Source organism: Miniopterus schreibersii, assembly GCF_964146895.1.
Source record: "Miniopterus schreibersii genome assembly, chromosome: 7".
Taxonomy (NCBI): domain Eukaryota; kingdom Metazoa; phylum Chordata; class Mammalia; order Chiroptera; family Miniopteridae; genus Miniopterus; species Miniopterus schreibersii.
The window spans coordinates 25,803,276-25,830,983 of record NC_138108.1 but is presented as its reverse complement, the minus strand read 5'-3'; the positions used below and the strand labels follow the sequence as shown (position 1 = coordinate 25,830,983).

Sequence of the window (27,708 nt, the reverse complement as noted above, 5' to 3'; positions counted from 1 at the left end):
AGGAAGGGCAGTGGAGAGATGAACCGAAGCAACTAGAAAGGGAGGCGGGGGAGGGGAAGGCGGCGGAGGTGCCTCTGGGACCCGGATGTGAACCTGGGCCAAGTGGAAGCAGGGCTGACTAATCTCTGCGAGGCCAAGGCCAAGGCCAAGGCCAGCTGACAGCTTAAAAAATAGAATCCTTGTTTGTGTGTGTGTGTGTGTGTGTGTGTGTGTGTGTGTGTGTGTGTGTGTGTGTGTTTTAAAGACAGCAAGATACTTTCATGGGTAAAAGTGAGCTAGCAATTTAGTTTAAGACATCAGCTAAAAGGAAATAACAACTCATAGAAGGTACATAATTTTTTTTCTCTTTAACTGAAGAATGACCATCAACAATATTAATTAGGGACAACAAGAACATAATAATCCCTAAAACAAAGAGGCAGACTGCCTCCTCTCCCCTCCCGCATTCTAACGTCACTGGTTTGAGATGGGGCCAGGCCCCAGTGTACTTTAAAAGCTCCCGAGGCTATTATAATATGCTGTCAAGGTTGACAGCCACTGATAAAATTGTTGCTTAGTTTATTAAGCTGAAAATTATTTAAATCCTAATTCTACTAACTCCATCCAGGCAGCTTACCTGAGACAGTGCAAGCCCCTTACATCAGTAAGGACCAAGTAAAATCACTTTGGGCCTGCTAAGAATTAAAGGGAGCAGGCATCTCCCTCCCCAGCAGCAGGAAGCCCTGGGCCAAACGCTCTGGAGGGAAATGAACGAGGGCAGTGGAATCCCTGGGCAGAAAACCAGGTTTGAGTCCCGCACTTACGTACAGGCCCAGTGACCAAGAGCCACCGATCTGTAAAATGAGCTAACAAGCACACAATAGTAATAGCCCTCGACCCACTTCACTGGGTGCTTGGAGAATAAAATGAATTGGAAGGTGCTGTGTAAATTGCAGAGCACCAGAAAAATATTAGCAGTTCTTATTTCCAAATCCCCTCCAATGCCTCATTCAGCTCTCAATCTACGACTCATGGAAGTGAGAGGCATAGTCTTTCTGTCACACTTTTCTCCCCCTACCTCCAAACACGGGTTATAATATGAAAAAGAAATAAATATTTTATTATATTCATTGTCCTTGACAGAGTAAATTTGTGTTGTCTGTGTATAAACTTAAAAAGCTAATATAAGAGGAAGGAACCCGAATAGTTAGACACCTATAAAAAGATACTTCTCAAAATTCATTAGGGAGGGACTAGGTGGAAAAGGTGAAGGGATTAAGAAGTACACCTGAAACTAATACAATATTGTACATAAACTGTAGTTGGAAAAAGAAATTTTTTTGCTTTATTTTTTTCCATCACCATTTATCCCCTCTATGCCCTCTTCCACCTCCACCTACCCCTTGAAAAATAAAAAAAAATATTTAAAAGAAAAACAAGAAGTACCAATTGGTAGTCACAAAATAGTCACGGGGATGACTGTTTTGCAGCAAAAGGAAAATCATCAATAATATTGTAATAACTATGTACGGTGCCAGGTGGGTACTTTAAATATCAATATGATTGTCTAACCACTGTGCTGTAAACCTGAAACCAATACAGAATAATATTGAATGTAAACTATAATTGGAAAAAAGTTGGATGTTTTGAATGACAAAATGCACTAGTTGTAAAATAAAATAATTCAGGAAGTTTTAAAAAATTCACCAGGGAGAGGCAAATGAAAGCAACACTAACATACCATTTCACATCCATCAAATTGGTGAAAATTATAAAGGATGACAATGCCAAGAGTTAGTAAGAGTATGAAGCAACAGGAAGACTTAAATACAGATGGTGGGTGTGTGAATTGGTATAAGCCCCTTCTAGAAGCAATCTGATTCTACCTAGTAAAGTTGGCAATGTATACCCTACCTCTCCGCAATTCCACAGCCAATGGGCTGCAACTATGTCTTCAATGTTTTATTTCCTTTAAAAAAAGATACAATGCAAATATGGAAACTTTGACTTCATAAAGCTGGGTGGACATGGGTATTAATTATATTTTTTTCACACTTTTCTGTATATTTGAAATATTTACTAATACAATGTTTTTAAGAAAGCTAACACATTTAAAGTTTTATATTTCTTAATAAAATGGGGGGGGGATTAAGTTGCTTTTTTTACACTATTTTTTTTCTCTGTTAGTGGCCCTTGATATGAAAATGACACTTCCACCCTTTCTATATAAAGTGGCCCAGCCATACAGTGCCCTCCAGGGTTTCCCAAGGTGTACACTAGGGGAGTAAGAGAGTAACAGCAAGATGCTGTTGGTTGTACAGTCCAATCTGAAAAGAAATTTTTCAGTTGAGGATGTGTTACATGCTGGTGTCCTAACTTTTTTCCTCATGCTCTCCTCTCTCCACAATCACTGTGGCTGATCCCAAAGGCAGACCCCCAGCTGTAGAACAGAGGCAAGGTAAGTCCCCCCGGGAAAGGCCGGACCAAGGAAGCCATGCCTACCCACACGTGGCAGAGGTCTAGAATCTTAGGGAATTTTATGTTGACTCCCCAAATGTCATTTTGCTCTCACCACTTTCGGAATCTCAGCATCTCATCCCAGTAGCTCCCTCACCAGCCAGCCTACCAGGATACTGACAAGGCCAAGGCGCACGTGGGTAGCACATGCCCAGACCCGAGTCTACCTGCTTTTGCCATGCATGTCAGAGTTTTACCTTCAACCTCCCTCTCTTTCCTCTCCCCCCTTCTCCTCTTTCCCTCTCCCTCCCTCCCCACCCCCACTGCATACAACCAATTCTGTCGTTGTGTGTATGCATTAGAATGCTCTACAACATGTTTCTAAAGGAAATAGGTATCAGGGACTATTAAGACTAATCTTCAAGGATGCTTTATGAAAGGGTATCATAAAGTAAAATACTGGAAACAACGCTGGCGTTAGAGGAAGAGCACAGCTGTGATGCTTTATAGGAACGCCTAACAATGTTGAGAGATGCTCACATACTACTGTTACGCAAAAAAACAAATACTAAAACATTACATAGGGAATGAGTGCATTTTTGTAAAAAACACCGGACAGTCTAGAAGGATATACCACAAAAGCCCTGAGAGCACTTCCAGGCACACAGTAAGCACCATATAATTGCTTGCTAACTATTACTGGAGCAGTCGGGGACGAAGGGATAGGGACCGGGGGCATCTGCCACGGCACAGTTCTAAGCCCAGGCCAGACCTAATATTAAGAGCTGCCAACTGGAGGATGATTTCTAGTTAAAAGAGAGATTCAGCAATATCTCCTCAACTGAGCTGGCTTGACCGGGAGCTATGAACATTTGCCTATCACAACGAACAGCAACAGACCTGTTCTACTTCATGTTTTGATCATGCAAGTAATACACGAATTCTTATTTTTATTTCTTTGGATGAATTCTTCTTTAAAACATGGATCGTTACAGATTTAGGTAAAGTCCCCTTGACTACCATCCCCAGTGCTGCACTCTCCCCAGTGCCTGAAGAAAACTCCTGCTCTGGTCAGAGAAAGACCAGTACCACATGGTTTCACTCATATGTAGAATTTAATGAACAAACTGAACTACTGAGCAAACTAGAGACGGACTTATAGAGAGCAGGCAGGCAGCTCTGGGGCAGGGGTGGGGGGGTGTTGGGGGGGCTTCCAGTTTCTTTCAGGCCTTCATATGCAAATATGTGTATCCTTAGAAAAAGGAGAAAACTAAGCTGAGTAGTATGATATTCTTTTGGTATATTTTAAATGTTACACAACAATTTTTAAAAATCTATAGCATTGTTTCCTAAGCATGTTTTTACATATATTGTATCGTATTGTAATAACACTCTGAATCCCTTTGTTTCACTCAAAAATGTATTTTCTATGTTGATGGTTTTCATTGCCAGATGTATTCCAACATTTTTAAGACATTCTCTCTATTGATAGGTAGTTCAGTTGTTTCTAGTATTTCACTATGCAAACAATGCTGCTATGAACATCCATAAAATGACTCCATATGCAAATGTGCAAGCGTTGGTCTAGGATAGAGCGTTAGAAATGGACTTTGTGTGTCATAAGTGATGCATACTTTTGGTTTTAATACATAGCCTCAACCTTCCAAAGTGTGCCAGCCTGCTCACCCACACAGTGAGTAAGATTGCTTGGTTTCCCCACATCCTCACCAACACTTCACACTGCCGGTCATTGAAAATACTGCAGATCTGATTAGAAGAAAATGGTACCTCATTTGGGGGCTTTCCTGTTTAATAGCGAGGTTGGGTATCTTCTAATATGTTTGTTTCCTGGCCATTTATAATTCATTCTCTGAAAACTGCTTGTTCAGATTCTTTGCCTATGTCCCTCATTTTTCTATTATTGTTTTTCCTTATAAGTTATAGTTAGACATTTACATTGCACTGCTATTAGTATTATTATTTATATGTTCTGAAAACTTTCAGTTTGATGCAGATCCCAATGTGGTTTTTAATATTAAAATTCTTTCAAAGAGAAAAATGGCCCCGAGCTTGCTGAGCTCATAGAGCAGCACGCCCCCGCGGGTGACAAACACCACGGCATTGTTTCCCTGCAGCCTGAGTTATTGGAAGACAATGACTAGGAAGTGGCTCCTCGCAGGTCACTGTTGAAGTCCCCATCTCGCCGCTCCCCCTCCTCCAGAAGATTGAAGAGGCAGCTGCCAGGAAAGCCTCCTCTCCCCGACAGAATCGTTATGACAAAAGCAGAGCTCTCCGAACGGGGACCAAGCAGCACTCCATCAGCGTCACCCCTGCCACTGCCTTCCTCACCCCTTCCCCGAACACATCCCAGCCTTGTTTACATGTCACAGGGAGGCGTCAGATGGCTGAATATTTATAACTGATTTTCCTAAAGGAAGCTTCATGTTATTTACCTGCCTGTCAGGAGCCATTGTGCACTGAAGGACACGGGGTCTGCATGACTAATGATTTAAAGGCAAATGCATTTTACCCAAGGACATTTTAAAGCTTAAATACTAAAAAGAAAGAAAGTGCTAGGCTATAGATTCTTCAGAAACAAAGACCCAACTAAGAGCTGTCAGGCATAAACCCTGATTACAAGTTAAGCATGTTTTTCATCTCATTCCTATGAACACCTGATTTTATTTTCAGAGATCAGGAGTAACGAGAACTCTGGCATCTTTTCCAGAGGCAAGATTTCTGTTCTCTTAGCCCTGTTGTCTAGGGAAAAGTAGCACAAAGACAAAAGGGAGGACTAGCTGACTGAAAAATCTTATAGGTCAAAGAGAATAACTGATTCTTAAGGCTGACTTAGCCAAAGCTTGGCTTAATTGCAGAAATAAATATAAACAAAAGGTCACGTGAAATACAATTATAATATAATATCATGAGATCAGAGTTACTATTGTTTTTACCAAACAAACCAAATCTTATCACGGTCACAGTCCGGGAGCGGTGCCCTTCAAAGCAATGACCTTGGAAGCATGCATGATAATTCCATGTATGTGGCAATTGCTCAGAACATTTTTAGAACTCCCCTTGGATTTGCCTTTGGAGCCAGTTTACTTACCTACCAGATAATGGCTCATCCCTTTATAATCACACCACACCGGGGGCCAAAATCAGGACTGCCTGATTTAATCACCCCTTTCGCCCCTGGGGGGGGAAAATAAATAAACAAATCCAACCCTTGGGGATGAATGCTTGTTATGCATAAGAGAATCAAAAGAATGACCTGCCATGGCTCAGGAGGCAATTTTCACTGGGAGTGGAAATCACATTCTGAAAAGTCACAGGAAATACTTTTATAGGAACACCACTTGTTTGGTGGCCTACATTCAAATAAATTTATTATTTTTTTAAATTAGTACTTATACCTCACAAACACTCCCATGTTAGAAGTAGGGCCCTTCCAGTTTTCTTCCTTCAGCCCAAGGCTCTAACTCTTGTGCATCCCAGAGTTTCTCTACAAGCTATTGTCACTGTGGTCATTTTTCTGTGTGCTCCGCTTCCTGTGCTCAACCCTTGTCTCTTAACCCTATCCACTAACTGGTTCATGTTGATCTCATTCACACATCTCTGGGAAAAAGCAAGCTCTTGACCTTCTCTCTGAATTAAGCCTGACAAGGCCAACTCCCAAACAGAAGCTAGAGTCAGGTGTGGAGAAATAAAGCCAGAATCCGGTCTGGCAGTGACAGGAAGAGGAATTTCGCAAGGCCTAAATTCCCCTGTCTGCTCAGAGGCATTCGGGACTCCATCCGCCTGGCGAATAGGAGATAATGTCGGTAGGAATTAAGCAGGGTTGGGTTACACTCCACTCTGTAAGTTAATACAACAATAGAAAACACAGCTGTAATGGGCTATTCTGGCAAGGCCAAATTATTTGTCCAACATGGGAATCATTAGCACCTCATTCATTATTAAGTTGGAAAACAGTTTGGTTGGATTCCCTAAAGGGTCAGCTGCCAGATGTAAGCTCAGAGATGAAATCATCATGCTCTTACAGTGATATTTCTTTAGGACTACAATATACAAATTGGTTACAGGACTTCTAAAGGAAAATTACAGCCGTGTGAATCCCAAGCGTTTATCTAAGCTTCCACGGTTGGGTAAAATTTCTAAAGAACTTTCCCAATGCTCTCTCATACCCTAAATCTTTCTAATTTGATGGCAGCGGGAGTTGGAGGGGGAACAGATTCCATGGCATGTGCCACCCAAAATTACACTAGAGAGGCTAACAGCTTAGTAATTCTAAGACCAAAGAGGTATACAGATCAAGATATATGGAACAGCTTCTCCTGGCTCTACTGAATGAGCCACACTTAAGAGCGGCTGGTGGACTCCACGCCATGTGAAGGTGATGTGAAGCCAAGTTTCTCAGTCACCAACTCCTAGACACCTGAGGGAAACAGATGGGTCACCTTCATGCTGCAGAATTACAATCTTCCTTTCAGATGTGGAAACACACATAAACAAAAACCAAAGCTGGGGGTCTAAGACAAAGTTCTGAATTCGCACATTCATGACCCTAACATGACTCCGAGACTCTGACATGTCTCTTAATACAGTATTTGGATGGTGAGTATAGCTAGTTGGGACCATTAGGTATCATACCACAAAATTCTTTATTTTACAGCCCCACTGATTTCTGCCTACTATTTTCCATGGGCCAAGATTCCACTGCTGGGGCAACTGGCCAGGTGTGTGCTGGCTCTTAGCCATAGCCTGTGCCAGCACCAAACAATGCATGTTTGTTTGGCATGCAGCCTTGGAATAGCTTTAGAACTGTCAGAAGGAAGGCCAGCTCTCAAGAACACAAGGAACGCCATAGAAAATATAACCTGATCTCTACGCAACTGTCAGGAGCATAGGGCGCACATGTTGTAAGGCACAGAACACTTGTTTCCTGGGAAATCCCACCTCCAGAAGATGAACACAACAAAAAGAGGGCAATGTGAATCTTCCTTGTGTATCCCAGCACAATTCCAGTTTCCTTCCCACAACGTTCTTCACATCTGCTTAAACACCTGTATCAGCTCCTACCCTGGTGGAGCTTACTTTGGGTTCTACAGTTTCTCTTTGTTACTGCGAACAAAGGCCAAACCTTAGAAGAGACCTTTTGCAGTCTGTGGGCAGAGGCATTTCCTCTAGGCTTTAATCTTCCTAAATAAAAGGAAGGAGGAAGAAAGCTAGCCAGTCTGCATGCGATCCACACGAAGACGCATACATGTGCTCAGATTCATTCCGGGGACTTATCTGGCAAATACTCATGGCAGAAAGCACATACTGACTTTAGAAACCTGTTTGGTGAGATGTACCAAGCATACAGGTTTCCAAACATGAAAACATTGGCATTTTAAAATCAGATAAAATATTTAAAGTCCATAGAAAAATAAAGAGAATGATATCACAAAAACCAGTGCACACGTAAATCAGATTTAACATGTGTTTGCCATATTTGCTTCCAATTTTTAGAAAATAAAATACTTTACAGAGTTGTAGGCTTTTATGCAATTCAAATATGTGTAAATACACACACATTTGTGTTTGTTCATATAGGCCTTAAGGAACCGGTTTTCTTGTTTGTTCCTTTATAAAGATATGCAAATATGCTGAATTCAAATACAATACTGGGCCTGATTAGATAGTCAGGAATCCGTTTTTCAAAGGAATATGTAAGTTTTACTGGAGATGTCATTTTTCAATAAGAACCACTTCTTGCACTGTTTTACACATCTACTGGCAAAATCGCTGATCAAATAAACTTCCATGAGCACAATAAAGAAATTTTGTTTGGGTTCATTATAGTAGTCAATGTAATAAAATTTAAATTTTCATCTGCAGTTGACTTTAAGTACAGCCGGTATTTACCTGAAAGAATCAGGAGTTCAATGATCTCTGCATCTCCCAGAAACGCGGCCACGTGGAGTGGAGTCCGCTTCTCAGAATCCTGAAACAATGGCAAAAATAAACAAGTCAGTGGTGCCTGGAGGTGCCTTTTGTAGGCATAGTAAGACAAGTCACCCTCTCTGAGGTTAGTGCGTGTGGGAAGAGACGCCTACTCAGGTGAGTTCTGGTTAAACATTTCCCTCAGCATCTCCCACAGTCACATGTACAAAAGATCCCATTTTCTGTGTCCCTGTTGTGATGGCCTCACTGCTCCTTTTATGAAAGACCAGCTCAGGTCAAGAACGGACCATCATTCACTGGGTGATGAATCTGAATTTATTTTCAAACCTTCCGTAATGGCTAAAAACAAATCCGAGCCTTTCTACCTACCTCAACAGCATAGTTCAAAGCTTTCAATGATTTATTTTCTTTCTGGAATTGCTCACAAGGACATTAAACATAAGTATGGTTACTTTCTCCTTTCTATCTCCATTAACTGTTGCCTAAACCCCCATTCATGGAATACTTACTGATTACCTACTATGTGCCAAAAACCAGTTTCTGGGGACAGAAGGGTAACCATGAAAGGCCCAATCCCCGACTTCATGAAACTTACATTCAAGTGGGGGACCAACAACAGTCATGTAAACAAATGACACTAAGATCATTCCAGATGGTAATTATCACTATAACAAAAATAATACAGGACAATGGGATCGAGTAACTGGGAAGATGGGAATAAAATTCCTTCGAGTGGTGAAGTAAGGCCTTTCTGAGGATGCTGATAGCGAACCTGAGAGCTGAGGCAGACATTACTAGTTCTGTTTTATAGATGAAAATCTGTGGCTCAAGTAAGTTGAGAAATTTCCTCCAGACCCCATAAGTACACAGCAGAGCCAAGCTTCGACCTTCACCAGTCAGACTCCGTCCAAGTCCTTGGCAAGATATCTAACATATTGTGCCAAGAGGCAGTATAATCACATGCAGGGGAATATACTACTTCCCCACTGGCACATTGGAGATAATAATATCTACCTTAGAAAACAAATATGAAAATTCAAGATAATTCAAGTAAACAAAGCCCTAGGCAGGCATGAGGCTTGACCCCTGCACAGCAAGTGCTCCACGCAGAGCCATTACTGCCATCAGCATAGATAATCGTGTGACTTCAACACCGAGAACTCATAGGATAAAGACTAGGTCTTACTCCAGCTTATCCCTAGAGTAACAACACACTAGGTGCTCAGTAGAAACTGGCCAAAGCAAGCTGGTCTGCATGCATGGTCTCTTCCACAAACTTCCATTGGTTGCTCCGTAACAGCGGTAACTAGTCTGTATGCTGTCTTTGAGGTTTCTCATAAAACTAGCATGCATTTTAGTTTCCAGAGATTCGTGGATTCACTATTAATTTTAATCATCATTCCTGTGATTACTTGATTACACAACCCACCTAACAATCTGATTAGCCCAAGAATATTATTCTATTTTCTGACAGTTCAAGCCCTCTGCTCTGTCAGACTAGTGCTTTTAGGCATTTCATGACTCACTGATATCTCAAACAGATGGCAGGCAGGGGCCACACATGACAAGAAATGATTTTCAAACCACTCTATTTGTTAGGAGGTCTGGTAAGTAGATTTTATGAAGGGATACACTAACTTTTAAGTGGATAAAAAGAGGAGTCTGCATTAGCTGGGAATTTATGTTGTCGATGTATGCGCAGGTAATTACTATAGGTAAGTGGGAATCGAGCAGTCATGCAACTATTCTATATAAAATAAAGGTATGCCTTGGAAAATTCAGTAAGATATACAACCATGATTCACCCTCTTATAGCTATATTACCTTTCTGTAAAAAAAAGATTCAATATTTGAAAACACACTTGCTTATTTGAGAATCCAGTATATTTACTAGTGATGAATTATAAAAATAACCAAGACCAGACTTCCGCAAATGTTTTCTATTTCTGTTTCTTCTGTTGAGATCTCTACAAGTGCTTTCAATTTTAGCCCCATATGTCCTTTGAATCACCACTATAGCTACCAAAAAATTTCTCTTGAGTCTTGGGATAAAAGTTATATAATTATATGTTCTTCTATGAATTAAACTGGTTCCAGGGTTTGGTTCAACAAATTAAACCTCACCTAAGTGATTTCAACAAGGACTAACCCAACCCAAATTATGACTTCATTTAACCTGAAGCAAAGTTAGTGCACTGTTTGAGAATTTGGCCTCAAATAAAGCCAAGAACACCCTAGTATCTAAATCTGTTGGCCTGTTATTATATGACTGGCCTTGCCAATTTTGTGGCCCCTTTTATGACATGGCTAGTTCAAACTAAAGTTTTTATAGTATAAAATGGGTGTGTTACATGAGATCATATTGTAAAAATTCTTGATTGTAAATCCCAGTGTCCCTATTAATATGCATTTAAAAGTTTCCTGTAGCTTCCAGTACATCCATGCATGTCTATTATGGACCAAGGGTTGCTCAAACCTGCTCTCTAGCGGGAACCCGAGTGATGTACCGGACCAAGGGTGACTCACAGAGCCACAGTCATCCCCATGCTCAATCAGGTGAAAGTACCCAGCAGTTTGCAGTTCACCCTCTGCCTCAGTTTAAGGCCACTCTACTTTGTCATAAGCTAGACAAATGGAGTAGGAGATACAATGATAGAAGAAAGGGGAAAGAGAATACTAGTAATAATACAGTAAAAATAGATTCTAGGCCAGCGATACCCCTAGGGGGTCTAGAAAAAGAAACAAAGCCTACTGCATAATTATGGAGTGTTCTTAATTTTTTTTAAAATACCTTTTTATCTATTCTACTACTTGAATAGCATAACATCCCCTTCAGGAGAGGCACATCTTTCAGAACCTTGTTGTTAAGTCTTAATATCATCATTTAAATGAGAGGGAATCTGAGCACTTGGATTAGGTTACATGACTTGCCCAACACAGCAAACATGTCAAAGAATTAGGTTCCTGGCTTCCAATCTGTATCCTAATACTGACCTAAGGGTAGTTTCTGGATCAAAATTAGAAACCTGGACCAGGCCAGGACTCTAGTAGTGTTCAGGCAGAGTAGCCAAGCTAAGCGCTCTGTGCCACTGGCATGAACTTCCATCTGTTGCCCAAGTGGACTCACTGTGATAACCAACACTGATGAGTGGTCCCGTGGGTCTTTGCACCACCCATGAACACCAGAGGAGAAACTACTTCAAAAAGCAGGCACAGTAAGATCAACACACACTGGAGTCATTTTTAACAGATTGTTCAAGTATCAAAAAAGAGAGATTTTTCCATTACCCTGTACCTCCAATTACAAACAGCACCTTTGCAGATTAGGATCCAGGAAAAGACCCAGGTTTCTCCAGAAGGAAGGAAGATAAACCTTTCCTTTCTATGAATAGCCAAAGACACACACAGCCAGTTGGCGTCTGAGCTAAATTTGCAGTGTGTCAGAGAGAGATCAGGCAGAGGAAGTTTTTGCCGTCTGTTTACCAAAGAAGCAGATGAAAGAAAATAAGGAACTTGGAGTATATACACGTGAAGTGAGCTTGACATGGGCAGAGAGTTTATTCTGGCAGCTAAAAATACTGTGCAGACTGAGGGGGTGCCCCAAGCCTTTGTTTTAAAGATTAAGAATTGTTTATTACATGCTTTAGAGACTCTCAGAAGTGCATGATCTAATCTTCATTATAAGTATCTGTCGTGCGCTAAGACAAACATCCCTCCCTACATATAAATATCTTACATACCAAGACAGACAGATGGAGCAATATTAAGAAAACAAGCCCTGCAAAGCCTTCCTGTGGTGAAACACAGAAGTTCCAATCATCAGTCCAAACTCCCATTAATATCAAAGAAGCAGGGAAATAACTGACAACTTAGGCCCAACAAGCTTCGTGTGATAACAAACAGAGATCACTAGAAGCGAGATGTCTAAAGAAACTCTGAACACAAAATAGGTACCTTGAAGAGATTTCAATTCACATGAGGAAAAAAGCGGAAGACAAGTAATAGATTTAAGTCAAACAAGAGGCAAATAAGAAAGATGCTTGGCTTTAAGGTGGGGAATTAAAAGAAGTTTGTGAATGCCCTAGCCGGTTTGCTCAGGGGTTAGAGTGTCAACCCACAGGCTGAAGGGTCCCAGGTTCAAGAGCACGTACCTCGGTTGCAGGCTCGACCCCCGGCCCCAGTCAAGGTGCATGAGGGAGGCAACCAGTCAATGTGGCTCTCTCACATCGATGCCTCTCCCTCCTTCCCACCCCTCCCTTCCACTCTCTCTGGGGGGAAAAAAAATTCAATGGAAAAAATATCCTTGGGTGAGGATTACCAACAACAACAACAACAAGGAAGCAGGGTCAGAGGTGGTATTTAATTTTTTCTCAGTCCCTCAAGAATTTCCCAGAGGGATGGATTTCCAAAAAATGTGCTAGAGGACCCACATCCAAATCAGCCAATGTCATGTGGCTACGACCAAGGGTTCCCGAAGAAGTTTTTATTCAGAGGGTAAGAAAGGACTTTATTTCCAATCTGGCTGAGTGAGAACTTTCTACACACCTCAGGTCACTGGAGGGCTGGCCTCAGAAGCCACCAGCTGTGCCTTGGTAGCAGGACCCCTCTCTGGCAGCACAAGGTGAAGGGTGTGGGGAGGAGAGGGCTGAAGTGGGAGGAGGGGAGCACAGCTGTTGTGCTGCTGGAGGTCCCAGGCAGGCCTGATACAGGAGCCTCTCCCTCTGTTCTCCAGGCCACACTGTGGGATCAGGCAGGTCATGTTCCCCCAGCTGAAGAGCAGCTCTCAGGAGAGCCCCTCCCCACAGCACTGTCTTTTTAGTGGAAGAAAGAAAGGCAGGCTTGGCCTCCACACTGAGCATGTGTGGTCATGAATCCCCTCCCCTGGCTGGGAGATCTCAGTTCACTTTCAACGGGAGGGGGGGCACAGTCTTCCTCTAATAGGATTCTTGCACCTCCCACTGATCCCTTTCCTGCAGCTCTCCCCTACCCCTCCATACCTGTCAAACCCACCCTCTGCCAAGGGACCCCTCCCAGCCCCAGGACACTGGCTTTCCTGACTCCAGGCCTCAACTCAGCCAGGGCTGCCTCTTAATCAGAACCGCCTGCTCCATCTTCTCCAGCCCTAAGATGTCTTACTTTAGAAGGCGCAGCCTCATCTCCCAAAGGCCCTCCCAGCAGCGGCTCTCCAAAGTCCTCCCCGGACTTTGCACTTAGTTGATTCTGCCTTGGATTTTAGCCACCTTGACCATGGCAGTGCAACCTAGTGGGCTCTGGAGACAGAGGACCAGATTCAAATCCCGGCCCTGCCCCCTAAAGCCACTTTGACCTCGGGAAAGTTACAAGACTCTCCTATAAACCTCCATTTCTTTGTCTGTAAAATGGGAATAATGATAATCCCTACCTCCTGGGGATTTGTGAGATGAAATGAAATGATGCTAATAAAACCTAGCATATGGTTAGCACTCAACAAATGTTGCCCAGGATCATTTAATCTGGTTTTTACTCTTTCCCCGACAGCCCATTCCCACTAGTTGGTGGAAATAGGGAAAGAAGATGGGGTGGGGACAGAGATGGGGAAGGATAAGGTGTCCCACCCAGTCTCATCTAAATTCCAGAGTAATCAAGATGGCACCATCCAAACAGGAGGAGGGAAAATGTGTCCAAGGGCCAGATAAACATCCTCTCGAGTAGGGGCTGTGACTGGAGATGCGCAGGACCAGATGAAAGAAATAAAAATATGCTCAGCATGTGGGAGGTGTTACCTGGCCAGAAAAGCCTTTCATCTTTGGTGAACAAACTATAATTGCTGCCACGACCACTGGTAATTACTGGGGCAAAAGAAAGCTGGAGTGAGAATGGACCACAGTGACTAGGCCACACAATGTAGTATCTCACTTCCTGTGGGCGAGCAGAGATTGATAACCAGGAGGCCAAACATAAGAAGAGCCCCGAACACTACAGAAGCTCAGAAAATGTAGCTCTATGTCTAAAAGACAATGGGCAAATCAGCCAACTGCTGGAGTTTTTGCCTGAGGACTCCACCATAAAATACAAGCTGTGGAAGCATTGCTGATGAGAAGCTGCTGCCATCTGCAGCATCAGGAACCATTCACCCTAAAACCCAACCAATGAAATAGTTTAATAGTAACTATGAGCCTCTATTTACATGTGGCAGCATTTAAACTTGAACTCATTTTATTTTATTTTATTTTTTAAATATATCTTTATTGATTTCAGAGAGAGGAAAGGAGAGGGAGAGAGAGGTAGAAACATCAATGATGAGAGAGTCACTGATCGAGCCCGCAACCCGGGCATGTGCCCTGACCGGGAATCGAACCCCGATCGCCTGGATCCTAGGTCGACGCTCAACCGCTAAGCCACGCCTGGCTGGGCTAAACTTGAACTTATTTTAGAAAATACACTTCAAATGACACAGTGATAATGTAAATGATTTGACTCATTTTATGAAAGGGACAAAAGGATTTTTTAGTAATTTTTACAATGGGCCTGGGAAAGGGGTCTGAGACAAAGAGAAATGACACTGATCTTGCCTTAAGTTCATACTTCAGTAGAAGCAACAAACATATATTTGTAAATTTTAATCTACAGCCAATTATATCAGGGCTCAAAAATTACACCCCAAGTCTTCCCAGAGATCTTCTGTTTAGCTGGCACAGTGGTTTTTTAACATCTAAAATTGGAATTTCTTTATTGGGGTATGCATGCTCCAGTTTAGCACAGCTCCCCGCCCCCATCCCAACACTTTCTTTACACACTGCCTCTGCCTGCTGGACTCCCAAAGCTTCCCAATTGACAACTGGGATCTGTACTTTTCTTTCTAAGTATGCTCATGCCTTTGGCCAAAAGCAATAGTTTGGACCAAATAAACTGCAACCCAAAGACATGCTCTGAGACACACGTAATGCCATAAACTGTTATGTGGTTCTTAAGAACTAGGCATTGTAATAGGTTCCAGGATACAAAGATAAAGGAGTAAGAATCCCTGTTCTATTACAATTGAGTTGAAAAGACTGAAATGACAAAGGCACCCAATGAAATTGAGGAATATTGAAAAGAAGATGTTACCTGATAACAATATGTCTAGAGAAAAATTAAATTTTTTAGAAAGAAACATCCTTAGAATAGAGAAGAACCACCAACACTGGTTAGACTCATAACATGTGTCAGTCCCTAATCTAAGCATTTCCCATGAATTATGTTCAGAGCATGTAGGAACTGTGAGTATCCCCATTTTACAGATGGGGAAACAGAGACACAGAGATGAATTACCCAGCCCAAGGTGACAGTACCACTTGTACAGCTGGAACCCAGGCAGTCTGGCCACCAGAACTCGCCTTTTAGCCTATTCTATGCTGCATCCCAAGATCAACCTACCAATAAGCTAAATTGGCTTCTTGCAAATATTCTTTATGGACCAAAAATTTTCTTTTCTTTTTTAAATTGAATTTATTGGGGTGACATTGGTTAATAAAATTATCCAGGTTTCAAGTGCACAGCTCTATAATGCATCTTCTGTGTATCATATTGTGTGTTCACCACCCAGAGTCAAGTCTCCTTCCATCAACCTTTATCCCTTTACCCTCTTCTACCTCCTCCACCCCCCTTTCCCTCCTATAATCACTATACAGTCTGTGTTTTCTTTTTTTTTCTTTTTGCTTAATTCCTTCACCTTTTTCACACAGCCCCCCAACACCCCACCCTCTGACAGCTCTCTGTATCTATGAGCCTGTTTCTGTTTTGTTAGTTTATTTTGTTCATTAGATTCCACATATAAGTGAAATCATGTGGTATTTGTCTTTCTCTGATTGGCTTATTTCACTTAGCATAATTCTCTCCAGGTCCATCAGTGCTGTCACAAAAGGTAAGATTTCCTTCTTTTTTATGGCCCAGTAGTATTCCATGGTGTAAATGTACGACAGCTTTTTATCCACTCATCTACTGACGGCATTTGGGCTGCTTCCAAGTTTTGGCTATTGTAAATAGCGCTGCAATGAACATACACCATTTATTGGCTAGACTATCTTTGCCCATTGTATTTTCTTGCCTCCGTTGTCAAATATTAATTGATGATAAATGCATGGTTTATTTCTGGGCTCTCTATTCTGTTCCATTGATCTATTTACCTGTTTTTATGCCAGTACCATGCTTGGGGTTTGTTTGTTTGTTTGTTAATTGCATTTAGTGGGGTGACATTGGTTAATAAAATTATATAGGTTTTAAGTATATAATTCTGTAATACTTCAACTGTATACTGCATTGTGTGTTCACCACCCAAAGTCAAGTCTCCATGCTGTTTTGATTACAATGGCCCTGTAGTATAGTTTGACAACATGTAGCATGATTCCTCCAACTTTAATTATCTTTTCAATTTAAGGTTCATTAAGCCAATTCTTTTCTGATGTTTTCTACCCTGAGAGAAATTACTTTTTCCAAGGATAAAAGCATAACAAGCATAAATGATAGGTCTGGTTTTCAAGCTTTTGGAAAGTAATAAATATGGCATTTAAGTTTATAAATCAGTCTCTTCCAACCTTAAATAGTGTGAACCGCGCCCTGGCTGGGTGGCTCAGTTGGTTGGAGCATCATCCCATGCACCAAAAGGTTGTGTTTTGAATCCGGGTTAGGACACATGCCAAGGTTGAGGTTCTATCCCCAGCCAGGGCTTGTACAGGAGGTAACCAATTGATGTCTCTGCCCCCCCGCCCCACTTCTCTTTCTCTCTCTAAATAGCAATTAAAAATATTTTTTCAGGTGAGAAAAAAAAAAAAATAGTGTGAACCGATTCCCCAAATTCTAATCCTTCTTGCATTGAGCTGTGGAAAATCAAGTTTCTCTAGGTCATTTGTATGCATAATAAAGTTTGAAAAGCATTAGCTACAAGGTATAAATGTGATAAGAAATGCCTTCAAGCAGCACCCCACCAGAAAAAAGCAACTTTTTGAGCACAAAAACATTTATTTAACTAATCATTCACAATTTTATACACTCACTACTATGTTATCATATTTAACATCTGTAAGATGCACACAAAAATATACATTAAAATGTTTTTAAGAAATAGAAGTAGGTAATCTATTGCTTCCAATTAGTGATCTTGCACATTTCCTGGGATGCCTATACTCCCCTTTTAGAAATCTACTGCCTTAGATCAAGGATCTTACTTAGGGCTGGAACGTCCAACTCAGACTGGTATCTTCCAATCATCAAGGCCTACTCAAAATCCACACCAAGAATAATTTCTAGCCCAGCCGGCGTGGCTCAGCAGATCCAGGAGATAAGGGTTCGACTCTGGGTGAGGGCACATGCCCGGGTTGCAGACTCAACCCCTAGGAGGGGGCGTGCAGGAGGCAGCCGATCAATGACTCTCTCATCATTGATGTTTCTCTCTCTCTCTCCCTCTCCCTTCCTCTATCTGAAATCCATAAAGACATATTTTTATAAATAATAATTTCTATAAGAACCATGTGATTTCCCCCAAATGTGAGATATACAACATAAAGCAACAAATGAACAAACAAGACAAACAAACAAAAGCTCACAGACACAGACAGCAGTCTGGTGGCTGCCAGAGGGAAGCGGGCTGAGGATAGTAAAGGGCAAAGGGGGTCAAACATGTGGTGACAGAAGATGATTGGACTTTGCATGGTGGGCACACAGTGCAATATGAAGATCATGAATCATAGAAGTGTACACTTGAAACATATATAATCTTATTAAACAATGTCACCCTATTAAATTTAACAAAAAAAGAATGATTTCTACACTAATGGAAGCACTGTGCTTTGCTACTTCGTGGTGAAGCCCGCCCAGAGAGATCTCAGAATAGAGGTCTTGGGAAATCTGTGTCCAGGTAACGTTTTATAAATAATTCGAACCTGTTCTTATATGTCCTAGTTTATGAACATCCTTATATTATCCCATAAGCATGAACCATGCTCAGTTGCTTCACTTCTCAGGGCTGGGCAAGTGGAAAAGACTGGAAAAATACCTGTTACCACATGACTGGCTCACGGTCAAAAGGAGAGTATCCTTGTCATTTAGTTTCATGCAAAACAGCCAGCTTTTTCCCTTTACAGGCTCTTCCTCCCTACAAGTCAAATTACCCCCGCGGCAGCATGCTGAGCACAGCAATCTCTTTCTTATCTAGTATCCTATTAAGCAGAACATGAATTTAGTTACCTGTCCCATGTAATTTAGAGATTCAAGATCTTTGCAATGATTCACCTTTGGAGTCCTGAGCTGCCAAGTTAGAAATTCAACTACCCTGTAGGTGCCATCTGCGAGGAACCCAGGCCATGGCCATGTGGAGAGGCTCTGTGTATGTGTTCAGCCAACAGCCAGCATCAACCCCAGACACGTGAGTGAAGACATCTCCAGGTGACTCCAGCCCCTCCAAGCTGACAAGTCTTTGCAGCTGAGCCCAAACATCATGGAACAGAGAAAAGTTATCCCACTCTGCCCGGTCTTAATTCCTAACCCACAAAATCCATGAGTATAACACAATGGCTGTTTTATGAGACTACACTGTGGGGTGGTTTGTTACACAGCAATAGTAGCAGTCTCTGTGAGATTCCGAAGAGCTCTCTGAATTATTAGAGAAAGACAACATTATGTTTAGTATTAAATGGCCTTATTTGTTTTCTAATTCAGGGCAATCATGTAGTCATTGATCTACGATATATAAGGCAACTCTCTAATAGGTGTATTTATTAAATCCCAGCACCATTTATTTTGTGTATCAGCAAACAGCCAGTTACTATATTTGAAGGATAATGGTGGCTATGGTGACTTCACTATCCCCGGAGAAGTAGCTCTTAGTTCTGTCCCCTCTCTCAGAAATGAACTGTCTCCCCCTCCTCCTCTTCCTACATCTCTTCCCCATCTCTGCTGCTCAAGCCAGGAGCCCAGGGGTCATTCTTGGCACCTCCCTCTTCCTTGCTCCTCACATTTTTTTGTATATTTTTTAAAAATAATTTTTTAAATATGTTTTTATTGACTTCAGAGAGAGGAATGGAGAGAGAGAGAGAGAGAGAGAGAGAGAAACATCAGTGATGAGAGAGAAATACTGATCAGCTACTTCTGCACGTCCCCTACTGGGGATCAAGTCCACAACCCAGGCACGTGCCCTGACTGGGAATCGAACCGTTACCTCTTGGTTCATGGGTTGACACTCAACCACTGGGCCACACCAGCCACTTGCCCCTCACATTTAATCCCTCATCAAACCCTGTGTGATCTACCTCCTGATCTACCTCTGTGATACACCTGGAAGCAATCCAAGTCTCTCCACCTCCAGCGGCTACAAGTGAGTGATGCCCCCTAGAGCTCCTGAGTGCACAGCAGCCCTGACCACAGCTATAGCCCAACTCCAAACTCATCATTTCCACCCCAGCTCCAGGTATGGTCTTCCTGCTGGTCTCACAGCTTCTATTCCTCCCCTCACAATCCTTCCTCACACAACACTCTTTAAAATATTCACCAGAACCTTTTGCATTCAGGTTGAACCTGGAACTCTTCCCTCAGCTGTGATGGCCTGGCCCTTCCTTATCTCCCCTCCAACCTCCTTTTCTTCCCCTTTCTCTCTCTCACTCACTGTCCTCCAGTTCACTGGCCTTCTTTCAATTCCTGCAACTTGTCACTCCCTTCCCTCCAAGCCCCTCAGGCCCTTTGCTTGTGTCTACCTGGACTGCAACATGAACCCCATCTTTTATGGCCTCCCATTGCTCATGGCCAGTCTCAGCTTAAATGTTGCTACCAGCCCAGAGGGCTCTTTCCTGGCCACCTTTGTTCAGGATCACAGCAGTCTTCTCAGTTTACATGGACTATTGACTCACTTCCTTTCCCTGTTTACTGACTGTCTTTTCACTACACTATAAGCTCCCAAAGGCCAAGAACAGGCCTGTGTCTACCACTGCTGCATCCTCAGGGCCTAGCACGGTGCCTGGTATACAGCAGGTTCAATCAGCACCTGCTGAATGAGTATGTTAACTTGCACACTGTATATCAGTGCACCAGTTACAACACCCCTACCCCCACCCTCTTGGAATTTTCATTTCCTTCCAGCTTGACCACAGACTAGTAGTTCTCAAAGTGTGGTCCCCAACCAGCAGCATTAGCATAGCTTGGAAACATATTAGAAATACAAGTTATCAGGCCCCATCCTGCACCTCCCAACACAGAAACTGTGGGGGTGAGGCCGATTCTGATGCACACGCAAGTTCAAGAACTACTGCCACAGACCATTCCAGAGACTCTCATTCTAGAACAGTTATGTCCCAAAGTATAAGTATATTCCACTGGTTTTGAGGGACAGTACTAGGTATTAGATTAAAATAAATTTTAAAAAGATAGGTATTCAAAGCTAAATGGCTTTGGAAAACACTGTGTTCAAAGAACTTGAACACACTTTCTTATGGCAGGAATTCTCAGAATCGTTAATATGTCAACATGCATTGTAAATCATGAAAACACAGGGAAATTGGCAGAACTATTTCCCAATTTAATTTAGCCACAAAACCTCTTTTTTCCTCTCCATTTGTTCTGGACTCTGAGAAACACACTTTGGAAAATGCCATAATGTATTGTTTCCCAGAGAAAATCTTTCTAATACCACCCAATTCATTGTGTCTATGGTGACATTAACATCTCAGTTCCTGGCAGTAACTGTGTTAAGTTTTGTGCATCTTTATCTCTTTTGCTCTTTCCTATATTTGAAGATAAAAGCTTAATATTAACCTGCCTTCAGAATTTTTGAATGTCAGTAAAAAGAAGTCTGATCTTTGTTAAACCTAAAATGTTTATAAGGGCAAATATAAAAGGATAGAAAATGGCAGCAATTTCAAGTTGAATTAGAAAGCAGAATTTAGTGTCTTGTCCTTTACTGGGTAGGCAGCCAAGAGATCCCCTATTTAAATTGAGGCAGAAAAGTCCTCTAATGAGCATTAGAGAACCAGCTTCACGCCTGGGGCTCTGGGAGAGCCTTGGCTTTCTTCCCCAGGTGAAGGGGGAGGGGGGGGAGCAGGATTTTCTGATGATGGAATAAAAACTGCACAGGTGACTGAAAAATTATTGGTCCCAGCTGACAACCAGTAACCTTGAGAAGGCTGAGCCAGCTTGGAAATAGGAAGTTAAAATATTCATGCCAAACATCCAGTGTTTACTTAATCAGGGCTAATGATTAGCTTCTTAATGAAATTTCACAAGCTCAGTTGAACACAGAAAACATTTGCTTCTCTAAAAGCAAATAGGTCTGTTTGTACTATAATCAGACATCTGGAGCACAGGCGACCCCCCAACCCTCAGGAGCACAGAGGCGGTTCTGTTCGGGGACTTCCAGCCTCTCTATAAAGATGAGGGTTGTCAAGCGCAATGGGAGAGGGAGGGCGGTGACCAACAAGTTGGTCGTGAGCACATGCATCACATTCATTGGTTTTGAAACTGCAGAATCGAATGCCACGGGCCCTGGCATGCACTCTGGGCATTTGTGCTGAACACAGCCGCTCTCGCGGAGGGTGGCCGGAGGAGTCAATGCCGTCAGCGGTGCGTCCCGCGTGGCCTGCGAGGGCTTTGGGGGGCGGTCTAGCTGGAGCTGCTTCGGCATGGCAGGCAAACTGTTCTTACTTAGGTTATATGTAAAATTCAGTAAAACACGAGGCAGAGATGAACAGGCAGAGCACAGAGGGGTTTTGGGGCGGTGAAACTATTCTGTTTGATACTCTAATGGTGGATACGTGTCACTGTACATTTGCCCAACCATCCCCACCCCACACCCCCTGAGTGCTTCCTGCCGCTGCAGCTGAGGGTCCTGGCCTCACCGTGTAGAAGGACAGCATTTCTATTTCTATTGTAACACTGACCATTTCCTTTGATAGGCTGATTAAATATCTGTCCCAGCCACCGGGTTACATGTCCCGGAACCCAGGAACCCAGTCCTATTCAACTTATGGCCCCAGCCCCTGGCACAGTGCCAGGAACACGGTAGACGCTCAATAAATGTCTGCTGGTTTGATAGAAGTGACACAGCAATGATTATATAGTTAATTTAACTGCCACATGTGTTTTACATATGGTCTTTCAATATTCAAGTTTAATAAGGTTTGAGGAAATACACCAATTAAAGTTAGGAAATGAGTAACATGACCTGTTTTAAAATTGCTAAATAGCTAACTAAAGTCTGACCATATCTCTAGAAACAAGATATTCATTGTACAGCCCCGATGAATTCATATTGAGCAAAATGCAAAACAGGGTCAGTCATGGGATCTTTCTAGAACAGTTTCACATTTAGCCAAGGGCTACTGAGTCATTATTCAAAATTATGGGGGGTAAAATGAATCTTGTCAAAAGCCAAGAACTCTGACTGTCATTTTAGGGCAACTCAACATATTTGTTGTCCAGTTTTCCTCCTTAAGAGAAAAATCATTAAAGATTTTGTAATATGGATGAACTCTATATTGAAATATGATTGATCTCTGAGGGAATTCTATTTTCTTCCTGCCCCACCCCCAGCTTTACTGAGCTATAATTGACAAATAAAACTGTAAGGTGCTTAAAGTATACAACATGATTTGATATACATATATGCTGTGAGAAGATTCCCCCATGGAGTTAATTAACACTTCTTTCACCTCACATATTTACCTTTTCATCTTGATTCCACATATAAATGACAGCATATGAAATTTGTCTTTCTCTGTCTTAGTGTAATAATCTCTAGGTCTATCCATATTGTTGCAAACAGGATTCCCTTCTTTCCATGGCCAGAGAGAATATTCCCTTGCATACACATACATTTTCTTTGCCCACTCATACACCCATGGACACCTAGTTTCTCACAGCTGGCCACTGTGAAAATGCTATCAGGAACATGGGGTGCTTCCATCTTTTGGAGTTAGTGTCTTTGCTTTCTTCAGATAAATACCCAGAAGTGGAATTGCTGAATCATATGGTAGTTCTTTTTTTTTTTTTTTTTTTTTTTGAGGAAGCTCCATACTGTTTTCCATAGTGACTGCACCAATTTACATTCCCGTGAACAGTGCACAAGGGTTCCCTTCTCTCCACATCCTTACCCACGCTTCCTGTCTCCTGTCTTTATGACAGCCATCCTAACAGGTGTGAGGTGACACCTCATTGTGGTTTTGATTTGCACTTCCCTGGTGATTAGGGATGTTAAGCACCTTTTCAGCCTGTTGGCCACCTGTATGTCTTCTTTGAGGGAATTCTATCTTCTAAGGTACCAAGAACTACATTACAATTCCTTGGAAAAAAGGATTTTATAAATAAATGTATTCACTGGTGTTGGGTAAAATTCACTCTCTAAAAATACCATTGACCACGTTTTTATATTTACAAAGAATGCAATCCTTATTAAGCATTCTGATTTGGTCCCCTTCTAATTTATTTTTTCAAAGTGTACAATTTGATAAGTTTTTAAATTCTTTAATTCTGGAAAAATACACATACCATAAAATGTACCATCTTAACCACTTTTCTAACCCATTTCTAGGATTGGTACAATTGCTACCATAGGTCAGACTCAGAGAGTCCCTGAAAAAGAAGAGTGATATACCTGTGGTTAAAAGGCTCTGGCCAAGAACAGACCCACTGTGATAAACTCCTAGAAGATACATTGTAGGAATATGAAATATGTGAAGTAAATGTTCATGTATTCATACAAATAAATCTCGAACACATAATGTTGAGTGAGAAAAAGCCAGTTACAGAGGATAGAAACAGTTGACATACATAATGTTCTTAAAGATACACAACACCATCTATTATTTCAGCACATATGTACACAACACATACATATAGATTTCAAGGTATAAATAAAATCAGAGTATTTAACGACAAGGGTGAGGGGGTATATGAAACATCTCTGAGGAGAGAGGCAGGGAGGGAGGTGATGGCTCAGGAAGCCTATAGAGGCTTCAGCTCTGTTCACTGGTTCCTGTTTTGTGCCAGCCCCACTGGAAATAGGGGTGATGCCGTGGGAACAAAGCCACATCCCAGCTTTCACACAACTGACATGCTAGTGGAGAGAGACACACAGAAGACAAACAAACACCCTGTATGTTAGCTGGTGAAAAGTGCTAGCCAGAAGAGGTTAGAGGCTGATGGAGGGGGCTATTATATATACAAGAAAATCGGGGAAGGTGTCCCAGATAAGGTGGTATTTATGCAAAGACATGAATGACACATGGACCATGTGTTTATATTGGGGAAAGCTCTACATCTATAAAATTTTATTTTAAGTAAATATGGCAAGGTGTTAACATTTGTTCCACCTCAGTGGTGGGTTCACAGTTGTTCTTTGTTTGAAAATATTCATAATAAAACAAAAAGATTTTTTAAAAAGAAAGCCCACTACCATCAATTCCTGAAAGATTAGGAGGAAGGATATCAGACAGCTCCAGATTTCTTCCAAATGGAAAATCTTGAGCCTGTAACTGCAGATCCTATTTCCTTAGGGGTTCCTACATATTGGGGCTCCCTGAGAAATAGCCAGTAACGGACAATGCTGCCTAGCCATTGACTAAGAAAATGTATGAAGAATTGACCCAGTGATCCCACTCCTAGGAATGTATCCTAAGAATCCTGAAACATTCATCAGAAAGGATATATGCAGCCTGATGTTCATAGCAGCACAGTTTACAATAGCTCAGATCTGGAAACAGCCCAAGTGCCCATCAGTATGTGAGTGGATAAAAAGCTGTGGGGCATTTACACACATGGAATACTACGCAGCTGTAAAGAAGAAGGATCTCGTACCCTTTGGGACAGTATGGATGGACCTGGAGAATATTATGCTAAGTGAAATAAGCCAGGCAGAGAAAGACAAATATCACATGAAATCGCTTATACGTGAATCTAAGGAACTTAATAAACTGATGAATGGAACAGATTCAATGACATCGAAGCATAGATGAGACTGACGAATGTCAGAGGGATGGAGGAGGGCGGGTGGGTGGAGGGGGAGAGTAACCAAAGAATTTATGTGCATATATACACAACCCAAGGACATGGACAATGGTTGGGAGAGGGACTGGGGAGGGGGAAGGAATAGGGTGGAACAGGTCATTGGGGAGAAAAAGGGACATCTGTAATATTTTAAACAATAATAAAATTTTTTTAAAAAATGTATGAAGAAGTACCTGGGGCATCAGCTGCAGTGCTACACTTCCAGCAAGTATTTAATAAACATTTGGTGAATGAATGAATGTACATGAGGTTGCCTCAGAGCAATAGTACATAAATACATTTTTTGTGCTCAGAGCATTTCCTATGTCACAAAAGTCTGTCACATACTATGTCAGAGACTGCCGGTCTTCCTTCTAAGAATAATGAGCTCATTTATGCACATTTACAGCCCCTCCTCCCAATATTTAATATCTAATATGAAAAAAAGGTCCATACATACCTTTTATCCTAAAACCATTTACATTCTCAAGTTCTTAACAAAGTACATCTTTTTATGGCAACGTTTTTCTCTGTGCTGTCAAAAAGGCCCAACGATTGCAAAATAATACCAATGCCTTCACATTTGGAATATAGTTTCCATAGCTGCAAAACACTCGTCTCTACTATCTGGAGGGTGCAAACTGTATAGCTTTGCAAGGCTGCTCCTCCAACCTCCAAGGCCAGTGCTAGAGACATGAGGCCGCAAGCTGCTGAGCGCCTGCGGAGGGCACTCAGGAATGACGCTAACCAGCCTGCCTCCACGCACTCTAGCTGGCCGTGCAGCCGCACTGCTGCAGCCTGCTAAGTGCCATCCGCAGTCCGGGAATCATTATCTACAGGACACAGGTCATGGCCTCCAAACCACAGCCCCACATCCTGGGCAGTGGTCCAGCAAGGAGCAGGGGATGTGACACCATGCCAGGCACGTGCTGAGAGACCAGGCACCCGCCCTCACGATAAAAAGCACCCCTCGGAGAGCAATGAAGGGACCACCAACCTGCCCCGGGAGCCACTGAGGCAGAAGTGCTGCCAGCGCTTGAAGAACACAGGCCACTGCTCGCTCTGGAAAACTGAGTCCCCGGCTTCAGGCGCACACTTTAGATTTCCAGATGCAAGTGGCCGGAGCAACCTTAACTGCTGAACACTAGCTGATCTCATCCACAGTTAGCAAAACGGTGGCCTGTGGGCCGAGTTTGGCCCACAGATGTATTTTCTTTGGCATGAACAATGTTGGACCTTTTTTTTTCTTGGAACCAACATTTAACAATTTAGAGATTTCCTGTATTTTCTCTTTAAAACTTAAGTCTGGGCCACACCGTGCCTGCATTCCGGTGTGGCAACACTGAGTGAGAGTTCAGCAGGTCGTCACACCCACTGGCCATCTAGGTCCCCAAGCTAACAAAACATCCCAGGTCTTTATTCCTGTCAAATTCTTTATTAAAAAAGAAAAAAAAAGTAAAATATACACCAGTGAGTGAAAATACACAAGAAATCTGGAAGCTTCAAAGGCTGGGCTACATTGTTTGTATTTCTAATGTTCAGGGAATTTGACCTGGCAGAATGAAGCTGAGAAAAATTTAGAGAAGACATTACACTTATCACTTCAGGTTCTTTAGGTAAAGTCATACTGCACCCTTCTGGGTGGATTCAAAAATATATTCTATTTTTACTTGGTAGGAGGGATTGAGCAAAAAAAGACGAAAAAGAGAGAGCGAGAACTCATGGACATGGACAAAACAGTGTGGTGGTTGTAGGGGGAGGTGGAGGCAGAAGAAGGCATAGAGGGGATAAATGGTAAAGGAAAAAAATTAAATAAATATTCTATTTTTAAAGAAATAGTGCAAATTTCTAGTTATAAATAAGTTGTGAGGATACAATAATATACAGCATGGTGACTACAGTTGATAATACTGTATGGCATATTTGAACATTGCGAAGAGAGCAGATCTCTAAAGTTCTCATCACAAGAAGAACATCTGTAACTATGCATGGTGATGAATGTTTACTACACTCACTGTGCTGATCATTTTGAGACACGTGCACACAAGAACAAATTACGAGTTTACTGTGGATAATTTATCTTGTTTTTTGAAAAGTCCCTTCATTACACAATGTTGACACAGTTTCTTCTTTCTCACTTGGATCAGAGGCTAGCACCTGAATTAATGGCCAGAGTCTAGAACTGCATCTTTAATGCCTGTTTCCCTCTTTTCTCCGCTATAAGTTCTTTGCCAACATAAGCTTAGCTGTTACCTCAAAATTTATTCTATTATATTCACATATCATCCCTTCCCATCCTGGAATTGGAGAAAGTAAGCAAAATATGCCAATATATTTGGGCCA

The 27,708-nt window shown here is 42.0% G+C and overlaps 1 protein-coding gene across 5 annotated transcripts in view; it reads right to left on the bottom strand.

Moving 5' to 3' along the window:
* The window catches only part of ANKRD44 (ankyrin repeat domain 44), a 251,380-nt gene that overhangs the window by 118,042 nt on the left and 105,630 nt on the right, over positions 1–27,708 (bottom strand). For all 5 annotated transcript variants that reach the window (XM_081142776.1, XM_081142775.1, XM_081142774.1 and 2 more), the window contains exon 3: positions 8,347–8,425. In XM_081142776.1, coding sequence (XP_080998902.1) covers positions 8,347–8,425 — 79 coding nt within the window. The remainder of the gene's footprint in view (positions 1–8,346; positions 8,426–27,708) is intronic.